The 19,566-nt window shown below is 60.0% G+C and overlaps 1 protein-coding gene across 1 annotated transcript in view; it reads right to left on the reverse strand.

The window, feature by feature from the left end:
* The window catches only part of UMODL1 (uromodulin like 1), a 61,487-nt gene that overhangs the window by 23,135 nt on the left and 18,786 nt on the right, over window positions 1-19,566 (reverse strand). The window contains exons 8-14 of the mRNA XM_047708591.1: window positions 13,764-14,018; window positions 11,432-11,544; window positions 9,870-10,089; window positions 5,887-6,018; window positions 4,904-5,446; window positions 3,500-3,757; window positions 1,618-1,730 (exon numbers count right to left, since the gene is read on the reverse strand). Of these exons, the coding sequence (XP_047564547.1) occupies window positions 1,618-1,730; window positions 3,500-3,757; window positions 4,904-5,446; window positions 5,887-6,018; window positions 9,870-10,089; window positions 11,432-11,544; window positions 13,764-14,018 (1,634 nt within the window). The remainder of the gene's footprint in view (window positions 1-1,617; window positions 1,731-3,499; window positions 3,758-4,903; window positions 5,447-5,886; window positions 6,019-9,869; window positions 10,090-11,431; window positions 11,545-13,763; window positions 14,019-19,566) is intronic.

The raw sequence follows: 19,566 nt of genomic DNA on the forward strand, positions 1-19,566 counted from the left end.
CACACAGGGATCACACAGAGAGAGCTGGCTCTTCTCTGTCTGTCTGTCTCTCTCTGTCCTCCTGTCTGTCTCTCTTTTTCTGCCTGGGACTTCCAGAGAGGGATCTGTTATGGGCTTGGGCTAAAGACATTTTGGGTTGCATTTCAAATCCATCTCAAAGCAAAGTTCCAGGCCCCCGTAAAGAAGTGACAAGGGACACAGTGTCCCATGAACCCATAATCTCCCGAAACATGTCCTCGAGTCCTAGCTCTGTGACATGTTGCACAGTTATTTGCTATCCCGAACTCCAGACAAACCGACAACCGTCTCCAGAAGCAGGAGAGCGAGGCCGCGGTTTGGAGAGGAAGGCGTCATGCAGGCAGTGGAGTGGAAGTGGGGCTGCCGCACGTGCCCCCAGAGCTCTGTGCACTGATGCTTCGTTAAATTCTACGTGACCATCTCGGAAACAAAGAGGCCAGAGCCCGGAACCGGCAACAACTCTTGACTCGGCGCACTGGGCTGGGAGCAGGATCCCGGATCCCAGATCTCCCAGACCCCAGATCCCGGGTCCCAGCTCCAGTGGGGTACTCCCTGGAGGCGGCAGGACCCCTCTCACGGGCTAGTATTGCCCTTGGGCTGGGCGGCCTCGGGGGCCGCGCCCTGCCGTGCGCACGCTCCGCCTCCAGGTGGCGCTGCCAAGCCCCCGACCGGGTCTTCAGCCCCGGAGCCAGGAAACGCGGGAACCGACCCGCGGCCACGGTCCAGACTTGACCGCGCGGGTCGTGACGAGGGCACCCTCCGTGCGTCAAAGGGGAATCCGACCTCCAGCCGAGAGGAACACGGGGCGGCCGCCTGGACTGCCTGTGGCAGGGCCGCTTCTCTGCGAGCGCGCGTGGGACGGGGCAGCCCCGGAACGACGAGGGAGGCCGGCAGCAGCCCCGCTGGCCCTGGCCGGGACCGCAAGCGCCCGCGCACCGTGCACCCCGCGAGGGAATGCGTGCGGCCACACCGTGGGGCCATCCTGCCCAGAGCGCGGCCAAGTCCCGCCGAGCCGTGGACGTGCTGACGCCCGCTCGGAGGTAGAAGCCCGAAGCATGAGGGTCCCTTCCTGCAGGATTCTGGGCGCAGGTGACGGCAGGGCGGACAGAGCCACAGACAGAGCACAGGAGCCGTGGTCAGGGATGCCGGGGGCGGGGGGCAGGGAGGGTTGCTGAGATCGGGCGGGGCCTCCTTTTGGGGGTGATGGGAACGTTCTGGAATGAGCCATGACCATTGCACAATTTCATAAGTAAGACCTCAACCACGGCACCAAGCCAGAAGCGTGAATTTTAGGGTATGTGAAAAAGATGCCAATTTTTTTAAAACGTTTCCTTCGTGAGGCTTCCTGCCCCACGGGGTCCCCCATCGATGAAGGAGGCTCACTCCCCAGCTGCCAGGGCCAAAGAGGATGCGGGGGGGGGGGGGCAGGCAAGGCTCCCTCCTGCTGAGGCGGCTCGTGGCAGACCCTGGGGGCACCCAGCTTCCTCGGGAGGGGAGGGGTCCCGAGCACCTACAGGTCTAGGTCCTGCTTGGCTGTGACTGGGTTCTGCCCGCCCCCCTCAGTGCGTCCCAAAAGGAAGGGGCGGTTTCCTGACTCACCATCCTTAGGAATCGCTTGTGGAAGTCCTGGTACTCCTGGCTGCTCGCGTCACGGAAGGCGTCCACGTAGCTGACGTCCACCACTCTCACTCGGCCTCTGAGTTTCTGGGCCGCTGCAGGACGGAGAGCAAACACGTCTGTGGCAGTGACAATTAGGGGACGGGAAAAGCGTTGGGTCATATATTTGGGGACTCGTCTCCATAGTGACATTTTCATGGTGACCAGAAAGAGGGTCACATCGAGGCAGACGGCACCCGGCACGCACAGACAGAGCCCACTGACCCCAGAGGATGTCCACTGTCTGCGTCCAGAGGCAGAACCTTCTGGAGGTTGTGGAACTAGGCCAGCCCCTCTGCGCTCCTCCCTACCCCTGCACGGTTCCACACACATGGCGTCCAGGTGATTTACCAGCAGGGATGACTTCGAGAGTGAAAGGAGCCACTATCCGTTAATTTGACAGATGCCACAGGTGTACTCCTGGCTGTCCTGGGCAAACCAAGCCATGGGGTGGCCCTGCCCCACCACGGTCAGAGCCCGCAGCCCACAGCAGACTGCCCAGAGGTCCTTATCCTCTTCTCCCTCCCCCGAGAGCTCTGTCTCTCTGCAGCGTTAAGGACCATCCTTGCTCCATTAGCATCTGTCCCCACCATGTGGGGCTTCCAGGAGGCTGTGGGAAAAGAACATGGCCCAGGGACATCGCCAGGCCACATCCTGGGGTCCGGCACGGTGGCCACCTCATTCAGTCCTTCACCAGATATCTGTGAAGCACCTGCTACGTGCCCAGTGTTCTGGGCAGTGGAGGAAAGGTCAAGGCTCTCCTGACAAGGGCAGAGTCCTGCCCCCACGGCTTGTCACCCAGGCCTAGGACAAACCACAAAGCCGTCCCAGGACGCATGGCTGGATGACCCACAAAGCCATATTCTTGGGATTCCTACTGTCACAGCACCAGAGGGCCGGTGCACTGGTGTGCAGCCTGGTCTAAAAGCCCCAGGAGTGGGACAGGTGCATAGGTGTCCAGGTGAAAAGGGACACAGACCCGCCCCAGGTATGAGTCTCATGCCCACAGGGGGCTTCTCCCTCCAGCGGGTGAGACAGTCCAAGGCCACAGAGATGCTGAGCCCAGTACAGGCTCAACCTGACTGGTGGCCGACACTGACCACCCCTTCTCCGGAGGCTCACCATGAACCTGCCAGAGGACGTCCTTGCACAGCGTCCTCCCTCTGATCTCCCAGCCCACAGCGAATCCGTACTTCAAGGGACACAGACAGAAGCCCTATGCTCTTCTTACTGGCATCCCCAAGGGCTGTGTCTCCCACCTTGGGGAATGTTACCATCAGCCCTGAGGCCGCTGCCCAAGGTCTGAGGACCCATTTGCAACATCAGCCAGCCCGCGGCTGTTCGAGCAAGTTAGACATTCAGGAAAACATCTGGATGATGGGAGCAAAGGAGGAGAAACGAGGGATTTCTCCGGACGCACAGCGATCAGGACTGTGAGAGCCGAGCTGTCCAACAGTCTGACTCCCCAGTATCTATCGGTCCCTCCTAGAAGCCAAGTCCAGGTCTGCGGAGAGCGGGACCAGCCAGAGAGCTTGCCGAACACTCAGCACACCGGCACCGCCCGCCCGAGTCTCCCGAGGCGGTCCCCTCCACCGGCAGTCCTGAGCGCTTTGCGTCCCCGTGTTGCCCAAGGTCTGCCCTGCGCCTTTCCCAAGCAGCCCCGTGGGACCAGAGTCAGGCATTCCCGGGCCGACGAGAGGGCAGACCCCAGCCCCTGGCAAAGGAACGCTGCTCCTCTGTGCCGAACGTGCTGCTGAAAGTCGTTCCCACGCCCGTTCCCTCCTTTTAAGAACAAGCAGCAACGAGCGCCTCTGAAACCGGTTACCTGTCCTCACTTTCAGGCGGGCCCGGGCCCTTCCTCTCCCACAGGCCTGGGCCGTGATCTCCACCAGGTGCAGGACGCCCGGCTCCAGTCCCGACAGCGTCAGGCTCGCGTTCTGGGTCTCCAGGTGCACCGCGGGGCTCCGCGCGGGGACCAGGGTGAGCTGGAAGGTGGGGTGCAGGGTGAGATCCGCCGCCCACACCACGTGGAAGCTGGTGCTGGTCACATCGGAGACGGTGACCCTTTCGATGGGGCCGGGAACTATGAAGGGGACATAAACACCGAGAAGATTGAAATTAATCCAGTTCGGAGGAGAGAGGACCAGAGAAGCCTCACCAAATGTGAACATCAGATACACCGCTCGGGGACACGAGAGGGCATCCGGGGACGCCAGCCCGGGGAAGTCCTACGAAGTCCCCTCCTGCTAGCCGTGCGTGCGGTGCCTGCTCCCAAGACAGCCCTCCTGAGCCCCAGACTCACTGGGACAGCACTCCTGCCCCTTCCAGTATGGGGTCCTCTCTGCCACTGAGGTCCCTGGTCTTCCCCCAAAGTAAACGTCCTGAGCAGATTCTGAGTGGCTCTTCCAGAAGGGGTGCTCCTCCACCCCCTAGCAGACACATGCAGGGGTCAGCAGAAGTGGCCCCTGCTGGCTACAGGGTCGTTTCTTCAGGGTGATCCCGGGGGTGCCTGACAGCACTGGCTTGCTGGGGCTTTACTCTTATCCTGGGACCCATACCGCTAAGCAGAGGGAACACACTGACGGAGCAACATCTGACCATTAGTTCTGTCTGCACACGGAAAGGGTTGGGCCAGCGCAGTGGCCTCACGGAGATGCCAAGCGTGGCCTCCTCTGTGGGAGCAGTGTGGCCAGGCCCCTTTCCTACACAGGACTGTCTCCCACAGTGCTGCCCCAGGACCTTGGCAATGGGCTAAGCCCTCCGTGTGGTGTAAGCGCAACTGTTGGGGGTCGACACAGCGGGGGGCTCGCACTGGGCTCGGGGAGACTGTGCTCAAGGGGAGGTGTGGAGATGTCGGGGTGTCCAACACTTCTGGGGGATGTCCCACAGTGCTTGATAAGACACACGCCCCCTCCCCACCCTGCCCCCTCCCAATGCCCAACTTCCTGCTTCTGCTCTGGGTGGCTAGAAGCCTTGGGGACAGGGAGGAGAGGCCTAGAGAACACACGGGGACCAGGCTCCCATCCTAACAAGACAGAAGCCACCGGCAGGGATGCGGTTGTGCCATTGCCCGCTTGGCCCGGCCATACAGTGAGCCACGCCCCTGACTCTTCGCAAAGGTCTTTGACTCAATGATGGGTGAGCCTTTGCCAACCGGAACTCAACAGTTCCCATTGTGCTGGGGCCTCAGGGCCCATGTGCCCCAGGACACGCCACCCGAGGCACTCACCACAGGCCGCAAGCTTCAGAGACTCAGCAGTGTGAGCTGAGGGCAGGTCAGGGGGAATGGAGGGCCCAGAGTCCAAGTCGCGTGGCTCTGTGGGGCCCGGAGGCGCTGGTGGTGTATTCCAAGTGGGGACACTGGTGTGCCACTCCATGTGGTCTGTGGGGCCCTCGCTAGGGGTGGGCCAGAAGGACGGTTCCATGCTGGAGTTTCTTGCTAACCATCCAGAGGTGTCCAGCAAGCCCTTCACGGTCCTAGGAGGGGAGCTGGGGATTGTCCCGGGAGTCCTGCTAGCTGTCCACTGGCCGGTCACCAGGCCTTGGGCCACGCTGGGCATCTCGTCCATGCCTTGCCCTGTGCTGTTCCTGTCCTGCTTGACCACGCCGCTGCCCCCATTCCTGGGTGGGGGCCCTGCGGTCTGGGTCTGGCCTGCAGCAGGGGTGCCCCAGGGGTGCCCAGGGCTGGGCCACAAGGCGGGAGTCTCCCGGCCAAGGGCTGTTCCGCCTGTTGCCGGAGGCAGGTCACCTTCCACGGGGTTCATCACGTCACCTGCCGATACACACGTCCACTCTCAGAGGGGACGTCTGGTTCAAAAACGCTCCCAATGCCCCCCTTGGGCGGGGGGTCCCCAGGTGGGCCCCAAGTGGGGACATGGGCTGTCTCATTGGGGATTATGGGATTATGAATATGTAGCAGGGCCCCTGTCCGCAGCCCCCCACGTGCTCTCAGAGGGGGAGGCAGGGCCTTTCCATTCGGTAAAGGAGACCTATCTGATGGGCCACGAGTGAGCACCAGCTGGGAGGCTCCTGAGCCCCAGATACACCCCCGGCCCGTGTGCAAACGAGCAGTTTCTCTAGATCTGCGCTCAGCGTAGGGCTCGGTGCTGGCCACTGTCCGCAGTCATTACATGACTAAGGAAAGCGTGCAGGACAGCAACCTGTGGGCATTAGAAAGGCTATGGGATATCAGGTCCCCGGGCAGGGGCGCACCCTCGCAGGCCCGGCCGGCGCGGGAGGGGTCGGCGTCCCTGACCATCGTGCACCGACAGGTGTAGGAGCCCTCCAGGTTGATGCACTGGGCGGCGGGGGAGCAGTCGTGTCCCTCTGCACACTCGTCCCAATCTGCTGGGCGGGCGGAAGAGAATCAGGAGCCGGTGAGAAACGGCTGGGGGCTACTGGGAAAACAGAACAGCAACGGGGCAGAGTTCTTCCCAAGCGGCAGTCTGAGGGATGAAGGCGGGAGTCAGGGGCGTGCCCTTGGCATCCGGCGGCCCCGGGAGGCAGGCCCTGGGCAGAGCCATCCTCGGAAGCCTGTCCCTGACCCAAGACAGCCCACCTGCCTGTGTCAACCTTCACTGCTGGCTGGCTGGTTCACGGGCAAAGATTAGGGACTCTTGGTTCCTTTTGGAGCAATTAGCACCCAGAAGTGTGAATATAATCCTCTCTTATTTATTCTTTTTCCCCAGGCCCCCAAGGAGGGACACTTGCCCTTCTCCGCGACGCACCAACACCCCTAACCCTTAGCACTTCAGCAAAGAAAAGAGACCGAGCCCGCGGGAGTCTGGTTAAGTGTGACGCGGACTTTCAGCGACACAGATAGGAACGGCCCTCGAACACCTCCTCCCTGGTCGGGGACACTGAAAATCCCAAATGCCCCATGTCCCTGGGAACCCTTCTGAGCTGAGCAAGGAAGAGGGTTAGGTAAGCGAGTCAACCCCACCCCCCAGGGCCGCCCATCCCTACCCACTTGCTCAAGTACCACGTGCACCATAGCCCAGGAATTTCCAACCAGCGGCCGCCAGGACCAGCATCAGCCACACACTGAGACTAGGCTCACGGGGACCCCCATTCCCTTCCTTCTCCCTCCTTCTCCAATCCCCTCTTCTGGTCCCCCGGGGGACTGTCACCCCCACTCTCGTAAGGAAACATGAGATGGTCTCCTGCGTTTTGACACTGATTGACGAGGGGCTACGTGTAATACATGTGATAAACCTCAAGGAATAAATATCTCCAGCTGGGGGAATGGCATTCCCATGCCCCAGGGTCCATCGTTCAGGTCACTGCCCGTCCCACACGCCCCAGGGGAGCAGGTGGTGGGGAACGGAGTCACCTCGGCTGGTGGAGCAGGCTGGTCACCCACTAGGGTGCGCTGGGTGGCCCGTGCACGCACCCTTCTGTACTGGGTCCCCCCGGAGCTGTAGGCGGAAGTGCCCGACCCGTGCTCGGTGAGCCAGAGGAGCCTGGATTTGGCCTGGACTGAAGTCAAGACAGGGCACGTGTTCAGCTTCGCACAGAGAAAACTGCCTGCACGCGCCGTCCGCTCCGGTTGTGGTTCTCGGTTTTGCTTCACGCGATCTTCACGGAAGCTCAAGGAAACAGCTCCCCGAGACCAGCAGACGCAGCAGCTGTTGTGACAGTCACCCCCCCCCCACGCCCCAGACCCGTCTCCTGCATAGACCCGTCTCCCTGGAGCCCTGTCCCCCGCCAGCCTGCAGGCAGCTCGAGCAGGTTCAGGGACGGAGCCCAGGCTGGCCGGGCGGTGGGGACCCGAGGAGACCACAGGTCCCACGGCCCAGACCGGAGCTCCCACCGCTGAACACCTGGTAGCTATTTTCAGTTGGGGTGAACCTCCCAGCCTCGGCTCCCCGGCACGCAGCCAGCAGGTAAGCCCATGTCCGGCTGCAACGGCTTTGCTGGGCCCTGCATGAAAGCCCGAGGCCGGGTGGATCCGGAGCTCACAGGGAGGAGGCGGGTCTTCGGTGAGAGCTGCCAGGTGGCATCGGCTCCTTCTGGACATGCCCACCGAGGACTCGGGCAGGGGCCCTGCGCGAGGGGCCGCGCTCTGCTCCCGCCAGCCCTGCTGCCGGGGCCAGGGTGGGCGGTCTCCCGGAGGGTGCGGTTCCTAGGAACCGGTGCAGCTGACTGAGAGACACGCCCTCCTGGAGCAAGACCAAGGACACGTGGCCACCCAGTGACTCCCTCCCCAACAGATGGGCCTTGGGGAGAAGCTGAAGTCATGATAACGTGACCCCCCACGCTGCTGGGACGTGTTGACTCATGGCAAGCAAGAGCCCCCAGTCACCAGGAATGCTCCGAGGCCGCCAACAACAGCATTTCTATGCAAGCCACAGAGGAGGGGCTTTCTGGCCTGTGGCTCAGCACTCCCGCCGCTTCGTGTGTGCTTCTCCTCTAGGCCCCCGCCTGCGGGGCTGGGGCGCTCTTGGGGAGGACCTGGGCCTGGGCTACCTGCCAGAGTGGGGGCTGTGCCTGCCAGCCCTGGTGACAGCAGCCAGCGGTCACTGAGTCAGAAGACCCTGTACGGGGTCTGGCATCCCCCCGCCCATCACTGGGCAGAAGAGGGGTCCCGGCTCTGGAGGGCCTCCCACAATGGCTCCTCAGCAAACAGACCACCATGGGGCAGGGAGCCTGCAGGGTGAGAGCCTGGGGGGGGGGGGGCTCCTAATTGTGGAGAGGCTTCTGGAACCTCACGGGGACACAGAACATGACCTGCTAAAACCCTAGAACATGAGTGACAAAGGTGCCTCCTCTCCCTCTGCATCACTTCTCAGACCCCGCAAGCCACTAGATGGGCTGGAAACCCCTGATCCGGGACGATCTCAGATCCTTACCTTAATTTTATCTGCAGAGATCCTCTTCCAAAGTCTGAGGTTCTAGGTGGACGTTTCTTTTGGGGGCTACCACTCAACACATTGGCTAAGATCCAGTGTCACCCAGTGCCTGATGCATAGGGACAGGGCTGGGAAACAGCACGTAGGGACTGGCTGGGTCACCTGGAGATGGCTCGGACCTGGTCTCAGGAGGACCCTGAGGGTGCCCGCTGAGGACCCACCCACAGAGCGCCCCATGCCTCCCTGCACGCCGTCCCTGAGCCCAGGTAAGCAGGCGTCCCCTGCGCAGGGGACCGCTGGCTTCCCCGTCCCTGAGAGTGAGTGACAGAGCGACCCCAGGCTAAGCGGGCAGGCTAAGCAGGCCTGACTTCAGATGTGACCGTCCCACGGCCTTCCTTCCCTGCATCCTTGGGCCGGGGGGGAGGTTGGAACGGCAAGCCAGAAGGTGACCGAGCTCGAAGGAGAGGGCAGCTCACTCTCGGACCCCCGGGGCCCCAGGCAGGCTGCCAGAGTTCTCGCTCGCAGAGTTTTGTCTCCAGGTTTGAGCGGCAAGGACTTCCTTACACGCCAGCGGCTCTCCCTGTGTCTGTGTCTCACGGCCTCTTTCTCACTCTCTGTCTCTGTCTCTTTCCATGTCTCTATCACTCTGTCTGTCTCCATCTCTGTTTGTCTCTACCTCTGTCTCTCTGTCTCTGTCTCTTTCCATGCCTCCATCTCTACCTCTCTGACTCTCTGTCTCTCTGTCTCTATCTCACTATCTCTCTGTCTCTGCCTCTATGTCTCTGTCTGTCTCTGTCTCTCTGTCTCTACCCCTGTCTCTATTTCCATATCTCTGTCCCTATCTCTGTCTCTCCCCGTCTATATCTCTGTTTCTCCCTTGTCTACCTCTATCTCTGACTCTCTCTCCTCCCCGTCTCCGCCCACCCTCCTGTCTCTCTGTCTCTGGGTCTCTCCCTCTCCCCCAATCTGTGACTTCCTGCCTCAAGGCAACATCAAGTAAAATTACATAACATTTGGGCCAAGGAACTAGACGCCTGCGTGAGCAGGTGGCATGGTGGTGGTGGGGCTGGGCCCTGACAGAGTCAGCCCCCAGTGCCCATCCCCTCCAGCGTCCTCTGGGTCCGCCCCACCTTAGGTTCCGGGCCATCTGTGGGAGTGAGCTCCCCGGGCGCTGGGGTCCCTCTCCCACCCAGAGCAAGGAGGTGTGGGACGTGGGCGGGCTTCTGGACCCCATGCTGGAACGCGGAATAAGGAAACGGGTTCATGCACTTGATCAACCTTTTACAATAAACGTGCACCTGAAAGACGTGGCCCGGCCAGGCCTGGGTGTGGAGGGGAACCGACCTTGCACGCGCGTCCCCCGCGGGTCGATCTGGAACACCGTGCTGGCCAGCAGAGGTGGGAGCATGGGGACGAGCGTGGAGACTCCCACGGGGAACTCGGGGTCCTGAACCGTCAGCCTGAGCGTCACCACCACGCTTCCGGCCCAGAGAGAGACGACCCGCAGCCTCAGCTTCCCTCTCCTGTGCAGGTCGGACAGCGCCGGCGGGAGGGAGTTTTCAACCTGGCCAAGAAGAGACAACAGATGTCTCCATCAGTGTCCTCCCATGGGACCGACAGTCGGGGCACAGAATCTGTCCCCTTTGCAACCAAGAGGAGGTGTCCAGCCGCCAGCCTCTTGGGGCAAACAGAGATGCCCCGGCTCCCCGCACCCCAGTCAGGCCTCCCCTGGGACAGCCAGGCTGGGCCAGGTCGGGCTTTGTGAGAATCCATGGAAACCGACAACTGGGTTCCCCACCACAGAGCAGGAGACGCACCGTCCCCTCTGTGTGCCCGGAAATCGGTGCACAGGTAACGTGTGTGAGCCAGACTGACAGTGAGTGGCTTCTTGGAGCTGCCCCTGTTTACTGGCTGGGTCCCCAAGGAGACACGTGGGCAAGCAGGTGCCCAGCACAGGAGGCCAGCCTTGCCCTGCCCCCACACCATGCCTGCGCATGTGCGAGGATCACCAGGCAGGTGAATGCGGAGAGACACCCGCTTTCCGTCAGCCCCAGAGCTACACGTCTTGCCAGCAGAGGTGCTAACGTCCAAAGTCTCCGTCCAAGACGTTCATGGGGTTAACGGCCTCCAGAGAGAGCAGAGCAAAGGGCAGATCGCATCACGTCGGCTGCCGCAAAGATAGTGTCTCGTCCTGGGGCAACATTTAGGCAGATTTTCCTTCAGCCTTTTACGAGATTCAGTTTCCCTGAGCTCGGGGTTCCTCGGCTGTGACGCAGACCCACAGCGTGCGCCCCATCCCCGCGCCCCTCCACGTCAGCCTGGTGGGACTTGCGGGGCAGTGGGAGCTGTCACTAGCGTGATGCTCCCGCTGCCCGCCCTGCTGGGGGGATAAAGTCCTCGGTCTCTGCCCCCAGAACCCTGACAGGAGCCAACTAACTTGTCAGTTTGCAGAAGGATAAACTCTCAGACCAGTCCTAGAGTTCTCAGCATCATAGCAAGTCCCTCTCTCCCTAATTGGCCCGTCACCCAAGGGTAGACAGCGTTGGCCACTGGCCTGGTGCTCCCGGGCTGCGCGCCGCTGTCCCGGGGGAGGCACAGGGAGGGACGGAGGTCGTGGTCCCTGGTGAAGGCCTCCCCAGAGAAGTGGCTCCAGCACCGGGAGACAGATCGACACCCAGGGCCCCCGGAGGGAAGGCACACCAGCAAGGGCCCATTTGAACCAAAGCATGGTTCCAAGGGCGGCTGCCCCAAACCCAGATCCAGTGCCCGTGGCCTGGAGCGCCCGGGAATTAGTGCGGGGTCTGGACTGCGGCGGCGCAGGCACAGAGAAGGGGCCCCGGAGCTGGAGCGGGCGGGCGTCTCGCTCGGACACCCCCACGGGGCACCGCGTCTGCGTTCCGCGTTACCTCGCTGAGCAGCTGTCGGGAGAAGTCCCGGTACTCCGGGCCGCTACGGCTGCGCAGCTCGTCCGTCGCGGTGCGGTTTAGGACCCTGACGGTGACCCGGAAGATGCGGGCATCTGCAACAGCAGGAGCACACACGAGCAGTCGGTGGTGCGCCGTCCCACGCCATGCGGTCCCTGTCCCCCTGAAAGGCTCTTCTTCTGCGGGGACGTTTGTCATGTCCTCCATGACAGATGGAGGCAGGAGTCCTACTCGGGGAGCTGTGGTGGGGGACACGGAAGGAAGGAGCCTCCCGACACTCGCCACTTCTCGGTCAGAGCAGGGGCGGGCGGGACAGGAGCCGCTGTCCCCCACCAGCGGGGACCACACTCAGCCACCACAGGTGGGGTCTGAAGGCCCCTCCCGCAGCCGTCACCCCACCTTCCCGCCCCATTCACACACACGGCCAGCCAAGCCCTCACGCCGGACCCCATCTAGGCCCTGGTCCTCGGTGACCAATGGCCCCCATTCACCCAGAACTTTCCAGGGGTGTGCACCGGAAGTCCCACCTGGGGAACCTATTCTGTCCCCGCAAACCATCGGGGCGGTCACCCTGCGAGGGAGCCACCCTTCGCTTGGGCATAAGCAAAGCTGGAAACTACGACGGGACGGGGGACACGCGTCTCTTTCATCACCAGAGTGAGACCCACATCCAGGGCAGGTCCTGCTGCGTCTCTGCTTCTCCAACAACCAATAGCCATTCCCCCCGGAAGAGCGAGCCTGGGCCGGAGGCGCAGTTTATCCCATGGTGTCACACGCCTCAACGGGCCACGGAAACGTCACCAGCTTGTGTACCGTGTGTTTCTAGCTCAGGTCAGCCGGAGTCCCTGTGATGTCAGCCTCGACCCTGCCCACAACGCGCAGCACCCCGGAAGGGCATGTCCACCTGTGCCCGGGAAACCTGGGTTCTCCGTGAGGCTCTGTACGCACTGCGGCCATCATGCCCACCGTCTCCCAAGGCGGCCGGCTCCTAGCATGGCCGAATTAATGTGCTAGAGAGCCTCGAAAGTGAACCAGGCTCCTTAGAAGGGCAGTGTGCCCATGACGGCATTTTGACAATATGGAGAAGGAGAAGAAAACCAAGGCTGGGGAGAGAAGGGGCTGGCATCTCGGGAGTCTTCTGGAACTTTCCTGAGGGCACAGGTGGGTCAATTCCCAGGGCACATCCTGATGGACATGAAGTTGCTCCGTACATTGTCCTGAGAGGAGCTGGGGAGGGAGCAGGTGACAAGGGACAGTGGCGAGCCAGGGACGGGGAGCACTGGGGTGCGCCCTCATTCCTGGGATGACCTAGGGAGCAGAGTGCTCCCTCCACTTACTCCCTGCTGCACATGGAAGAGGGAATGAGCAGATGGGGTGCTCCCTGCCCCAAAATCAGCACCCTCATATACCACGGTTTGTGTGTTTCTTGCCTGGGGCTGGTGGGGCGTCCTCTGGGTACCCATGCTATGAGCTGTGACAATTTAGCAAGAGTCAGCCCCCCGATCGGCTCACAAGGGGTACAAGCTCATGTCCTCAAAGGCCTGCTCATTCCATCCCTCTCTCGTTCACTGCTACGGTCATTGGCACTCGTCTCTATGAGAAACATACCCACAGGGTCTCCCACACAGTGATTTCTGCGCACTGTCCCCGGACCAGCATGTCTGGGAGCCCCACCATTCCCAGCCAGCGGCCAGCCTAGGACACCGCCCCCAGTGCTGGACCTGAGCCAGATGCAGAGCCCCTTGGCCACACCAGCCGCCCTCTCCGGAACGGGATCCCCGGTTCCCACCTGTAACGTGATCGTTTGGGTGAGAGCAGGCTGCCTTGCGGACCCTCTAGTGGGGACAGCATTAGCTTGTCGGGTGCGTCACGTGGGAGAGGAAGCAGGTCCAAGAGGATTTCACGTGAAACTCGCTCTGGTTTGGGGACTCAGTCATGGGAACTCAGTGTCACGAAAGCTCTTTCAGGCCATGAAGATCGCTGCCACTTTTACTTTATTACACTTTTTTCTCTGTGCTCTCTGATTGCTTTCTAAGTCCTTCTAACTAGATGATGGGCTCGCCAAGGTCCCATCAGGTGTGAGAGTGAGCCCCCGGGACAGGACGAGATGTAAGGGCACAAGGGGAGCCGCGGAGAGCACAGACAGCCGCCACGGCCCCGCCCCGAGGACGTGGAGCCCCCACAGCCCCACCAGGAAGGTGACGCCCTGCCCTGTCCTGCCCTGGGAACCAGGTGAAGGAGGATGTGAATCTCTCGGCCAACAGGACAAAGGCGGGACCAAGACGCACAGGTACCGAGTGGAGCGCGTGCTTACCTGTTCTGACGGCCAACGTGGCGGTGACATTGGCCCCGCACGCCTGGTAGCTGGTCTTTACCGTGTACAGCTCTCCGGCCTCCAGCCCCGCCACCTGCAGGGTCCTCCCCGCAGTCCTGGAGCTCCAGACGAGCTCCTCCCCCTTGTAAACCCGCATGTGGAAAGGGCGGCGCCGGGTAGAATTTAAACTCCAAGACACCCGAAAGCTGCTGCTGGTGACATTGAGGATGGCGTAGTCCCGGATGGGAGGGCAGCCTGTGGGACACGGAAGATCAGCGAACCAACGCGAAATTCACAGGGAAAGGGGAAACGAAGACCAAACACTTCGGCACAGCAAGGGAGACTGTCCACAAGGTGAGGCTCTGGGATGGGAGACGACATTCACCAATCACACATCTGAGAAGGGCCGATATCCAAGACGCAGGAAGAACTCCTACAATCCAATAGCAAGAAAACAAAAAACCCTACACAATCCAATTAAAATACGGGCCAAGGATCCGAGCAGACATTTCTCCAAAGAAGACATCCGGATGGCCAACAGACACACGAAAAAGTGCTCACCGTCCCTGGTCATCATGGAAATGCAGATCAAAACCACAGTGAGATCCCACCTCGCATCCATCCGAACAGCTAAAATCAAAGCCACAAGCAATAAGACACTGGCCAGACGTGGACAGAGGGGAGCCTCCCACGCCGTTGGTGGGAAGGCGGCACAGAGACCCTGGAAACAGTGAGAAGGGTCCTCAGAACATTCAAAATCGGATGGCCGTAGGGTCCCGTGATCCCTCTGCCCGGTGTAGCCGCAGGGACGGAGAGCCCTCTCTCGAGCATGCACCTGCACGGCGTGGATTCTGCCAACCTTTGGAGGGACACCTGCCTCCGCTCCCCTCTGGGCCCTGGGGACACCGGCTCTGGACTTCTGTCCCCAGAGCTGGGACAGGGCCGGGTGCTGTGGTTTCCAGCACCCGGCCTGTGCTGCTCTGTCACTGCCTTCCAGGAACTGAGCTATTCCTCCTAGAGCCGTCAAGGTCTCGACTGGCAGGACCATGGCACATGCCAGAAGATTTGATGACGCTGCCCGCCAGCCGCCTTTCAACACTGGCAGGCCGATCCCACCTCTGTGACCTGGAGGAAATCGTCCTTCGCCTCCTTCCCTCCGTCTTCCCTCAGACATGGATTTTCGTCCTTCGGTCACAGGACATCTTCTCATCACCCGCTAGTTTTCTGACTTCCTCTTAAAATGTGGCCCCAGAAAATAATGCTCAATTCTCGGCCTTGCGTGATCCGAGAGAACCTGAGGCCTCCCCTGTCTGGTGGCCATCAGCCAGACCCAGGACCTGATGTTTGCCAGGGTGCATCCGCGGGTCTGGGCCCTCGTTTCTTCTGGGCAACCTTGACCCATCTCTGGAGCCCCTGGAGATCCCGCCTTTCCCGTGGTCTCCCAGGGTGGCCTCTTCTCTCTTCCTTCCGGCCTATCAGCTTGACACCTGAAGCTTGTAAAGGTAGAAATGCTGAGGATTCGAGCCAAGATTCTGAGCATCCCACGGTCAGAGCCCTGACGGCCGGTGAGGAGCACTGGCATGGGAGAACCGCTGCTTCTCGCCAGCCCTGGCTGCCTCTCCCGCCGGCAGCCCTGCCCTCGCCAAGCCCCGGGTTCAGGAGACATTTCTTCATGGAGCTGAGTAGCTATGAGGTTCCCACTGGGAAGGAGGCCGTGTCAGAGGGAGTACGGGTGACCTTGAACACAGTTCCACCTGATCCTAAAAACAGACCGTGTTCCCAGAATAGCAGGCAGGAGCCATGAGGGATTTCTTTTTTTTTTTTTTTTTTAGATTTTTTTTTTTTTAATTTATTTGTCAGAGAGAGAGAGGGAGAGAGAGCGAGCACAGGCAGACAGAGTGGCAGGCAGAGGTAGAGGGAGAAGCAGGCTCCCCGCCGAGCAAGGAGCCCGATGTGGGACTCGATCCCAGGACGCTGGGATCATGACCTGAGCCGAAGGCAGCTGCTTAACCAACTGAGCCACCCAGGCGTCGCCATGAGGGATTTCTGACGGGTTTTGTTTTGTGCAAGGATCCAGCTGCCCTGCGTGTCGTTAATAGGATGACTAATTTCCCAAGAAAAGCAGCTGAAACTTGTGCTGCGTTTTCTGCGGGTTCGTACCTCCAGCTCCGGCCAGCACACTGCTCAGTCACACGGGTCTCTAAGTGGAAACCATATGGTGCTGCCCATAGCCGCTGGGATTCACTCTGACATTCGGAGCTGGAAACTGCGTTCGTCTTTCCTGCCTGTTAGAGGAGAGGTCGGGGGTGCAGCTTCTCCCCATGATGTTTTGCCCCCAAGTGATCCTTTATCCCGAAGGAAACTTGCAACCCAGGACACCGAGTGACACGGCACAGTGTGGCTGGCAACGCTCCTAACTGTAATCAGAGTCTGATGTCATCTCAGATCGCGAGCCGGAGCACCTTCGGTTACCGTACTCCCGCCTTCTCGGCTCGCTGACTGTTCAGCACGTGCTCCCGGAGGCCGCGGCGCAGGAGAGGAAGGACGGCCCTCGGGGTTCTGTGTAAAGCTTGTGGGCACGTTTGCGCAGGGAGAGTAGTGCTGATGCGGAGGAGGGTTCTGTTGCCAGGAGTGGGGCTGGCAGGTGCATCTCTTTAACACCCAAGAACTCTTGGAGTAGCCACCATCCCTCCTGCCTTTCCGTCACTAACAACAAATGTTGGTTGAGCGCCTACTGTTTACTGAGACTCACTGGCAGTGACCAGGAGACAGGCCTTCTCCCTCTGTGAAGCTTCATCTGCTGTGAGATGGAACATTCCAGGAGGAGGACTGACCCCGGGCGCCCCCACTCTTCACGTGGTGCTGGGGATCAGCCCGCCTCCCAGCGTCAGCTCGTGGCCTCTGCCCCTTCCCCACAGCAGAGAGGGAGGAGTCAGGGACAGGAACCTTCAATCATCACGCCAGTCAGGCTCTGTAATGGCAAAGACTAAACCCCATTGCCCTGGAGAGCTGGTCAGATCCTGGTCCTACACACGGATGGGGGAGGAACGGGTATGGCCACTGGCCACATGTACCCTGTCACAGCTGTCCCTGTGAGAAGCACCATCGTGGCCCACAGACAACCCAGGATCAGAGCAGGGCCCCCCCACCAGAGCGCGCTAGGAAAGGCGGCCTCGGGACCGGCTCGTCCGTTAGAACTGGCTCAGAGACCTCGTACCAACAATTACCTTTTCTCACCTGGCCTTTCTCCTCGGAAGATGAGCCCGGCACTGGCAGGTGCCTCCGGGGGCGGGGCGTTCTACAGGCTAAATGAGGTGAGACCATAAATCTCTTATTAAAAAGCCCGGGGAGGGCACCTGGGTGGCTCAGTGGTTAAGCCTCTGCCTTCAGCTCAGGTCATGATCTCAGGGTTCTGGGATCGAGTCCCGCATCGGGCTCTCTGCTCTGCGGGGAGCCTGCTTCCTCCTCTCTCTCTCTCTGCCTGCCTCTCCTCCCACTTGTGATCTCTCTCTGTCAAATAAATAAAAAAAAAAATCTTAAAAAAAAAAAAAAAAGCCCGGGGATAGTTAAGTGCTAAGTAGCTCTCGTCTGTTATGAACAAAGGGAGGGTCCTCGCTGTTCTGTCCCTTTAAAAGGGGGTGTGAATTAAGTGACTCATTCAGACTCCGCGATTACAATGTGCTCCTTAACAACGTTAATGAAAGTTGCAGTTCTCCGGGCAGAATGTTGGAAACAGGCTAAATGCACCCCCTGAAGGAAAACAGCAAAGAACCTCATATCACTGCTATAGAAGACGATCGCCGTGGTCCCCCTTGTCCGCGGGGGAGGCATCTCAAGGCAGCGGGTGCCTGAGCCACGGATAGAAACGTACCTTCTTCTAGACCATGTGCTGGCCTATCTACATTGCTATGCTAGGATTCAGCTTACAAACCAGGTCCAGGAAGAGATTAGCAAGAGTAACGAGACATGAAAGCGGAATTCTAGCAGCATGCTGTAATGAAAGTTGGGTGGATGTGCTCGCTCGCTCGCTCTTGCTCTCAAACTATCTCACTGCCCTGGGTGCGCCCTTCTTGTGATGACAGGATATGACAAAATGCCCATGGGACGAGGTGAACGGGGGTGAGACACAGATGTTGTGACCTGGGCTTAGGCTACTGTTGACCTTCAGACCATACCGTTGACCTTTGAACCATATGGCCACAGTGGACCGAGGGCAAATGACCCCGTGGAAAGCAAAACTGCATATAAGAGGGACCACTGTGTTGCTCAACCATCGAAAATCCTAAGGATGAAGACGAGTTGGCTTCCCATAAAACTTTATATGACGTGATGGTGAGTGAAGAAAGCATGATACAAGATTGTGTCGACGGCAGGATTTCAAGAGTGTAAAAAACTGGGCAGGGAGCAAGGGAAATAAACACAGGGTGCTGGGCCACCAAGACGGGCCCCTACCTTCCACTGTTGGTGCCGGTTGTTAAAGTAATAAACCAGGTTCCAGAACAACCAAGTTTCCACAGCCGCATGGAGTGGGCTGTCTCTGCCCCTAGTCTGTGTCATCAGAGAGAAGGTCCCAGCCATCACAAGGTACAGCCCTGACCTGCAGCCTTCTCTCCTGCAAGCCTGGCCTGTAGTTCGTGCCCCGTTGTCCTGGGGAGGCCCGTCCCCGCCACACCCGCTGTCCCATCGCCAGCTGCTGCTCCCAGGTACTCAACCTGCAGGCTCCCTGCTTTGTGTCCTGCCCCAACCTCATTAGAGTGGGATCAGCTGCTGCACATGAGAGGAAAGCCCACAGGACTGGGCTCCAACCCACAGGTGTACCCCTCACATGGAGAACATCCATGGCTGCTCGGGCCCAGGCTCTTCCTCCATCTTCACTCCTCCATCGCTAGGGTCTAACCTCAAGGTCACCATGTGGCTTGGATGGCGAACAGGGCCTTGGCCCTCATGGGGCCATGACCACCCTGGTCTCAGCAGAGCCAGTACCCTTGCAGAGCCTTCCTGGCTCCTGGGGAGACTTCTGCTCTCTCTCTTCGGCTACGGTGAGTCACTAAGGAGGTAGAGAAACGTAGTCTTTGCTGCGGGGCACATCGCCATGTAAAACTCCCAGTTGCGTCACTAAGGAAAGAGAGATGGGATCCGGGGTCTGCCATGACCCCCTGGTCTGTTCTCTGCCCAGCACCCGAACACAGGTGCATCGGGTCATCTAGTCCGCTGCTGGGCACCCTCCACAGTCCTGTCTTCCTCAGAGGACAGTCCCAAAAAAGTCCCGCTTGCTCTGCACTGCCACAAAGCCCGCAGAAACCGGAAGAGCAGGACGGCACCTACGGCGTATGAGGGAGTCCTGCCAAGCAAAGGTCAAATCTGAGTCTGAATCTGATGGTACTTCTGCATTAGGGGTTCTTGGTTTTTTGTTTTTTTGTTTTTTTAGTTTATTAAAATCCAATTAGCCAACATCTAGGGCATCATTAGTTTCAGAGGCAGAAGTCAGCGACTCATCTGCTGCATGTAACACCCTGTGCCCATCACATCACGGGCCCTCCTTAATGCCCATTGCCGAGTTAGGGGTTCTTAACCCGGATGGGGATCATAAGCAGACGTTGGGGGTCCAATGTAGAGGAGAGAAAGAATCTTAACTCTCGCTCGCGTCTACCTAGAACGTAGACTTTCCTTCGATTGCAAGCTGGGTGCCCGCAGGAACCCCAGAGTCTCGTACCACGGGACAGTGTGGTCTCTCCGAGCATCCCCTGTGCTCCTCACTCCCACGGCTGAACCCCATGATTCAATCAACGTGTGAAGACACGCC

The sequence above is a fragment of the Lutra lutra genome, chromosome 1 (assembly GCF_902655055.1).
Source record: "Lutra lutra chromosome 1, mLutLut1.2, whole genome shotgun sequence".
Lineage (NCBI taxonomy): Eukaryota > Metazoa > Chordata > Mammalia > Carnivora > Mustelidae > Lutra > Lutra lutra.